This window comes from Pundamilia nyererei, unplaced genomic scaffold, assembly GCF_000239375.1.
Source record: "Pundamilia nyererei isolate P.nyererei 1_Seehausen unplaced genomic scaffold, PunNye1.0 scaffold00133, whole genome shotgun sequence".
In the NCBI taxonomy this organism is placed as follows: Eukaryota; Metazoa; Chordata; class Actinopteri; order Cichliformes; family Cichlidae; genus Pundamilia; species Pundamilia nyererei.
Genome location: NW_005187534.1, coordinates 629,259 through 637,609, shown reverse-complemented (window position 1 = coordinate 637,609; position 8,351 = coordinate 629,259). Strand labels below are relative to the sequence as shown.

The following is an 8,351-nucleotide window of genomic DNA, read 5'->3' as shown; positions in this document are numbered from 1 at the left end:
ACAAAAGCCATATTAAACGCAGACTACTTTAGGCCCGGAAGTAGGATTCACTCACGTCATCACTTAACGACCGGATAAGCTGTACATTTTACATCCAATGGATGATGATCTGATTAGTCGACTATCAAAATAATTGTTTGTGGCAGCCCTACACTGCAGACACGGAAACACAGAAACAAGTCGTCACAAAGCCCAGTTTTAGTTTTAACGATGCTCATCTTTCATTAAGAGTCTGTAGACAAACCTGGAGACAGTCCTGTGAGCCTGTGTGTGTGGTTTTAGGTTCCAGGTCAGAGGTCGGCGTGTGTGTGCTGCTGTTTAACTCAGTCCCAGCGTGCTGCGTGCTAACCATGTTACTTTAACTAAAAACAAGCTGACTGTACCTTTAAGGAACATTAACCCTGGCATCATTGTTTACATCTGAAGCTTGTGTCGCTCTGTGGCTCTGATTGGAGGTTTCACATGACAGTGAAGGATATTCCCCCGTCTGTGAGTGCTGCACATTTATGTGGTGATTTTCTTATTTTTAGACCAGCCTGCTTTTCTCTAATACTTTGTAAATTAGTCATCCGGCCCATAACAGCCTTCTTTGACCTTCTGTTCAGACTCATGGGTGTGAAAGGATGTGAGAGAGAATTCATTTCTACTCAGTAGAAATGAATTCTACTTGCCTCTGTCAGTGCGCCCCAGGGCAGCTGTGGCTACAATGTAGCTTGCTATCGCCAGTGTGTGAATGTGTGTGTGAATGGGTGAATGACTGAATGTAGTGTGAAGCGCTTTGGGGTCCTTAAGGACTAGAAAAGCGCTATACAAATGCAGGCCATTTACCATTTACCAGTATAAACTCTGTAGCTGTACACACACACACACACACACACACACACACACACACACACGCTCGGTTTTATCAAATGTCAGTGAGATAAAGAGTAGAGTATAAATACGACAAAAAACCAAAGAAGAAGACGTCTGGAAGTTGTCGGGTATCATCCAGTAGAGACGGGTGTTCAGGTGTGTGTGTGTGTGTGTGTGTGTGTGTGACCTTGGCTCCACAGTTGTCATGCTCAGACCTCAGCTTCCCTGCCCTTGGCAATACGGTTGTTATAGCAACCGCGGCAGCTTGCAGGCTCATTGGCTGGCAGGTTGAGAAGGAACGTCTGAGCTTGTGTGTGTGTGTGTGTGTGTGTGTGTGTGTGTGTGTGTGTGTGTGTGTGTGTGTGTGTGTGTGTGTGTGTGTGTGGAGAGAGATACCATCTCTGAGATCAATGGAGCTTCGTGGCCGACACACCTGTTCTATTTCTGCTTCTATTATTTCATACACGGCTGCTCCGTGTGTCACACACCTCTGCATGCACTGACCTTTCCCACACACACACACACACACACACACACACACACACACACACACACACACACACACAGGTCTCAGGTTAAGCTACAGGTACCACAGTGCAGTGAGCGTGCTGGTTGAACATCAGCCCCTGTGAGTAAATCTGTTCGTACTATTATTGTTATTGCTGTTCCTCCAGATGCTCATGTTTATCCTCTGAACCAGCACACGGAGACACAATAACATCCTGATTTCATAAAAATGTAAACGCACCAGAAATGGGAGCAGTTTATTTTGACCCATCGACCCCGGGAGCTGAGGCTGGGTAAAAAGGAGCGTCAACAATTAAATGTTCAACTTTTACAGCTGAAACAAATATTGTGCTCATGTTCAGCTCTATCTTACCATCACAGTTCAAAATAAGCCTTCTTTTTATCAGACTGAAACAAGCCTCCCCTCAGAAATCCAGTTTTCCTCTTACTGACAGCAGGATAAGGACGGTGTTCCCACATTTATCCAGCCATGTTTTCCAGCTCCTGTGGGATCGCGTGCCGTCTCCATCCCAGCAGGCTAAAACTGCCCAACCCGCCTCACTGTGCTGATTGGCTGACAGCAGCAGCAAAATGGATCCATGAGTGTCACACACCGGATCTGAGAGGACGGACAAAACTGTCCAACAGGAGACAGAAAATAAACTGGTGTCTGTGAGGTCACAGTGAGGAGACTCGGCGAAGGTCACGAAACACGACCTTTACAACAATAACAGAGCATGAGACTGTGTGTGTGTGTGTGTGTGTGCTGATAATGATGCCATTAAAGCAGCAGGTGTATTTATAGCGCTGTCTGCAAAGGAGAACATTGACCCTCTGAACGGGAGACGAAGAACGATCCTCCCGCGCCGATCGGCGCATCGGGCGACAAGAGAACGCCATCGAACTCGGTCCATCGCGGCAGTTGCTGCTTCATCCCATGACAGCTTGGCCGAGCGTAAATCTTCAAGGAACGTACTCCTCCAAGTTATTTTGGGTCTTCCTCGCCGTCTCTTTCCATTCCTCGGGTTCCACAGAACCGCGACACGGGCGGGTCTCGGGTCCGGTAGCCGAAGGATGTGAGCGGCGAATCTGAACCGGCGCTTGGTGACTTGGACGTGGAGCGGCTTCCTCGTTAGTAACGCGATCCCGATATGTGATCTTGAGCAGCCGTCGAAGGCAACGCTGTTGGAAGACGTTGAGATCATTGTTGGGTCTGCGCCTCGCAGGCCTCGCTGGTTCAAAGACTCATCACCCGTGAAGAAAGAAAGACAAACAGCTCAACTTGCTAGCAAGGGGAGCCTGGTCAGATCCTCAGAGCAGCAGTGTGTGTGTGTGCATGTGGGTGTTTTTGTGTGACTTCCTGCTGATCGCAAAGGGTCACCTCCCCTCACCCTGCATATGACTCAACCCCTTTTTAACAGTCTCACCACACAGAAGCACAGGTGAGGCCATAAAGGGCAGGAAGTAAAACATCCTCCCTAAATAAGGACCAGAAGCTTACATGCAGTGTGCTGTTACCCTCGATGTGGGGAACAGAAAAATCTCTAAACATACAGGTTAAAACAAGGTTTACAGATTTAAGCACAACAACGACAGCATTTAACATTTCACTCTAACATTCATTAAAAAGTTTATTTCTACATGTTTATGATGATTCATCACTTCTACCACTGTGTGACACCAAATCCATCCCGTAAAGCTGCGAGTGACGAATCGGTTCCAACATTAAATCTTTAAAATGATGTAAAAACGCTGCCACAGTCACTGCTGTGATGTTCGTGCGTGTGTTGTAGTCTTAAAGCAGCTCTTTGTTTGCCTGAGTAAAGTTTTGAGTGCTCCTTTACTCCTGCGTATACCTTATAGCCATATGTTCTCTGATTGGTCGTCTGTGTTATTACCTGTCTCCTCCCCTCCGTCCTTTCTAACGTCTCCGCCTCTTTCCTCCCTTCAGCCTGGCGCTGCACCCGGAGCGCTCCCTGGTGGCGACGGGTCAGGTGGGCAAGGATCCGTATGTGTGCGTGTGGGACACCTTCACCGCCCAGACCGTGTCACTGCTGCGTGACGGACACACACACGGCATCGCCTGCCTCGCATTCAGCGCTGATGGACAGGTGACGCACACACACACACAGTCTAAGACTATGATTTTTAAAGATAAGGCTGGAATCAAATGCAAATTTTCTGGAAACTCTTTAGTTTTGATGTAAATGAATGAGCTGCATTAATAATTAATAATCCACCTTAAATCTGCAGCATGCAGTGCAATGTAATCTTCAACACTGAGACCCTGCAGCTGGTGGGATCATTTCTATGTGAAGGATTTTGACAAAGATTTGACATTTATGCTGAACACACAAACACATCCAGCATAAAAAGCATGAACGATGAAAGTCCTGCATTATTCTTAATGAGCACCAGGGGGCGACAGCAACAAGATTTCTGCTCCTTTAGAAGTGCGACACTTTGCGTCACACTGAGTAAAACATTAGAAATAAGGACCATCCAGCCCGCGCTCGCTGCACTCTCAGGCTTCGTGACATCTTTGATACCGTCTGTGGTTTTGAGTAAATAAGCCCGTGTGGCCCAGTGGGAATCTGTGGTCCACATAAACGCCGTCATCGGTGCTGTCGACTGATATTATTGCTTAGTAACAGGACTTGAGGGCCGTTTTTTGGGTTTACTGGGACCCAGATTATGACTCTGCCCGTGGGGCCCTCATGATGCTTGATGTGACGATAAGCAGACCTCTGAGGCTGAATGTGTCCCGGCGGCTTTTGTCAGATGAGTTTTGAAATTTCCGCTTTAGAAACGTGACAAAGATTTAGTCGTCCATCAGGGCTGTGGGCAGTAAATTTTTCTGCAGAGATAATGAAGCATTATGAAGTTTATCGGGGTCAGTCAAAGCCCAATACTCAATCTGTGTGTGTGTGTGTGTCCTGCATCAACCCAAAGGTCATAGAAGAATGACTCGGTGAGAGGAAGGAGGGGCAGGAAAAGGGCAGAGTGAGCTGAGAGGATGATGATAAAAGTAATGACATCATCCATCACTTTGGTTCAGTAACTTACAGTCAAAGGTGGAAAATGAGTGCGGTGCAACCCACCTGTCCTAAACTCACACACAGCGTCAACCTCACATCATTTTCTCTACAGCTGCATCGATTTACCGCAGGTCGCTCTGTCAGAGGCGAGCACGCCTGGTCTTCAGACTCTGGCACGATGCACTTTGATTCTTTGGAAGAAGAACGCAGACATCGCGCTAAAGCTCGTGTCAGACCCTTGTGTCCTCACAGGGCTCCTCTCTGTGTGAATCAGCACAGTTATTAATGCTTTGTGTGCGACCCCATCGTGCTGCTGAAACACCTCTGAGGACTCCACAAACATCTGCAGGTGCTCCGTGGTATCGCACACCGACGATGGTAGCAGCTGCGACGTGACGCCTCCGTGGACGGGACTTGTTTTTCCTGCACATCCCACCTGCCTGGTTGGATTTCTGGGAAGTCCAATTAGAAAGCTTCCTCGAACTCTTCATCGTGCTCATCAAACCCTTTCTGAGAACATAGCAGAGCTTATTAACAGATGGACATCCTCTGTAATGGCCAGCAGGGGGCGGCTGGCTTCAGTGAGCGCTCTCCTGATCAGTTTATGGTCTCAGTCGCTGCTTTCGAGTCTTTTCAAGTCAACATCATATTAATTTAGGAAATTATCCTCCGGTTTGAGTGAGGCAGGACCAGAGAGCGGGACAGGGTTAAAGGTCAGCCCCAAGTCACGGCTGGTTTCAACACACTGAGAAACAATCAACCTCGTTACCGATGACTTTGTCAGTATTTTAAAGGAGCTCCTGAAAATGAAAACCTGATTCAAATTTGACCAACGGCTGAGTAAAGATCGTCTTCTCGGGCGCGTCGGGTCGGAGAAACGTCGAGCGCTCGTTCTGTGATGTGTTTCTGTCATAACCAGCAGTTAATGTTGCACTAGATCAGAATATGAACAGCCGTCCATCCTGTGGCTGATTGTACGTTTGCAGTCTGAATATTGAGGCACGTGTAGCCTTTAGCAGACATTATGATTAACACCTCGGTGCACGAGCTCGATTCATGACGTGCTTTGGTCAACAGGAAGAACAACAGTAGCAGGAGATGGTCTGCTTTAAGGCGTGGCTGATCAGTGCCGTCCTCAGTGTGATGCTTTTATTAAAACAGCGTTATTATTCCTTATACTGTGGAAGATGAGCTCTCTAAACACCGGTGGGTTTTTCCTCTCGTCTCTGTGACATGTGCAGTTTTAATAAAGATGCCTTTCACTCATTGCAGTCGCATATCTCCTGCTCCAGTGCTGGATGTTCACAGCCAATCAGAAGAACATTGTCTTAGAGAGGGGAGGAGTTACAACTGCTGCACTGAGGCTCATGAGATAAAGAAGGATTACTTTGAACTGTGAATCATGCAAAGCTGCTGAAGGACATCAGCTGACTCTGAAACCTGAAAATGGGTCAAGATCAAGTCCAGGTTCAGATTTCTGGCTTTTGTAAATGTGAATATTAAAGCGCGTTGCTCCTGAAGCATTGGTTGCTTTCTGCGATCACATGTAGACTCGTACGTGTAGTGACGTTCGTGTCCTTGTGCTTCCCGGACTTTTTTTAGTCCGATGAGATTCCCAGGAGCTGTAATCCAGGAAGCAGACGCTCCATTTGTTCTGCCATTGACTGTCTCGTTCTGCTCCTGACCTAAATGTAGTACGGGATGTCGGTGTGTGTGTGTGTGTGTGTGTGTGTGTGTGTGTGTGTGTGTGTGTGTGTGTGCAGCCTGAGCAAATAGTTCCCTCTCAGCCACCTGGAGTGCTGGAGTTGCTTTTATACGCCTCCTTTTCCCTCCCGCTGACTCCACCGTGACTCATTTAGCAAACAAACCTGGTGGAGTCGCTCTGAGTTTACCGGCAGCGCCGCGTCTGACGGCAGCGCCACAGACGCCAAACTCGGTGTCGTGTCAACACGTTAGAATAACTTCTAACGAATGCTTCCCCCCGTCCCTGCAGGTCCCTTCCGTCGTGTCAGCCTGCGGCTGGGAAAATGAAACGCGTCACAAACCAACATATGAAATAACCCTGGGTGTGAGTGGGCGGCGTGCGCGGTAAATAAACAGTTTCTCAGCAACTGATGCTGAAATAAGAAAATCAATAGAGCTGTAAAGCCAGAGCGAAATCATAAATAACAGCAGCTTAGAGTCAGACCCGCCTTCACTCACAGAGAACATGATGATGGTGCTGACGGGTTTATCGGCTCTGTTCACGCACAGCTCAGCTTACAAAATACCCGAATACCTGAAGGTGGGCGTGGACCCGGAGCTGAGGACCATCTTCATCAACCATCTCAGACGTGCTCTCGCTGTCCTCTTTCTGCCGTTTGGTGGCGTTTCTGTGCGTTAGGGAGCGTCAACATGAAAACACCTTAACCATCATCCTCCAGCTCTCCTGTGCTCCACAGCTCCGTAGCCACCCGCCATCGTTATCTGTCGACGGCCCAACATCGCTTCACTAATGATGAGATTTCCATCCAAACGTCCTTCAGTCTGAAGACGGTTCGTCATCTTTGGAATTTAAACATATAGAAATGAAAACAGTGTTGTCTGCAGGGCGGAGCCACACTGTGGGGGGGCCTAACTTTAACTTCCAGGTGTTTTACAGGAAGTGAGGCGTTCCTTTCAAAGCGATTGTGAAAGAAGAACTAATCATTTGATTTGGGTCGAGCATTAAAAGAGAGAGCGGTAAAGGTCGGCTGAATAATACAGCACCCATCGTGCACGTCAACATATTTATTATAAGATAAGGACTCGTGCACGCCACGATGTGGCTGACGAGTGTTTACGATGTACGATGAGACAATCTTCTTCTGCAACATCACCTTTAAATTCAAACCACTTCTAATTCCTGACGGTGGGATTATTTCCTCCTGATTCTCGTGTATTTACAGGAAAACACTGTAAGTTAAATAAAATGAAATTCCATTAACCTCTTAAGCCCCAAACCTACCTGACCTTTTGCCCCCGTATCAGGGGCGTTGGGGCTTAAGCGGTTAATTAGGAATTCTGCTCTTAGTCCTGTTAATAAGTGTTAGCAGTGACCTGGCCTGGTCCTTGCTGTCAGCTCCTGACGGACTCAGTGAAGACACTAAAAACCTGTTTTTTACTTTGGTTTTGATTTGTGATTCTAACCGTGGAGCCTGGAAAAGCTGAAGTCTGTGTGAGCGTCACAGCAGGACGACTCTGGAAGGTCTGATGCTGAAAACACATCAAACGTTTGCTGGAAAACCAGATCTGAAGGTGTCGTTGAGGTCAGACGGTGATGAAACTGCCAATAAGCTGCACTGGTTCTGGTTTCTGTGGACGTGAGTGATATTAATGAAAACGCTGTCGCTGCTGCTGAGCTGTGAGGCGACTCTGTGAATGCTGAGCCAGCAGTTTCTGCCCCTGGCACTGACTTTGGATGACTGAACATCTCAGGCTAAATCAAAATAAACACACAATCAATAAAATAATCATAACTCCAGCTTAATAATAAATCAAGTGTGCAGGCTGTGGCTGATTTATTGAGGACTGCTGTGAAGCTGAATCCTTTATGATCTGCTGAGTCTTTGATCACTGAAGGAGCGCAGACGTCTGTTTGCGCAGCAGCTCGACGCTCCTTTCAGGTATTCTTCCCGTTAACCTTTCAATTCAATTCAATTCAATTTTATTTATATAGCGCCAAATCACAACAAAAGTCGCCTCAAGGCGCTTCATAGATACAGAGGAAACCCCAACAATCATATGACCCCCTGTGAGCAGCACTTTAGGAAGGAAAAACTCCCTTTTAACAGGAAGAAACCTCCAGCAGAACCAGGCTCAGGGAGGGGCGGGGCCATCTGCTGTGATTGGTTGGGGTGAGAGAAGGAAGACAGGATAAAGACATGCTGTGGAAGAGAGACAGAGGTTAATAACAGATATGATTCAATGCAG

At 47.4% G+C, this 8,351-nt stretch overlaps 1 protein-coding gene across 1 annotated transcript in view; it reads left to right on the top strand.

Moving 5' to 3' along the window:
• LOC102201741 (EMAP like 6) overlaps positions 1–8,351 on the top strand; it is a 75,316-nt gene that overhangs the window by 25,621 nt on the left and 41,344 nt on the right. The window contains exon 2 of the mRNA XM_013913453.1: positions 3,314–3,566. Within this exon, the coding sequence (XP_013768907.1) occupies positions 3,314–3,566 (253 nt within the window). The remainder of the gene's footprint in view (positions 1–3,313; positions 3,567–8,351) is intronic.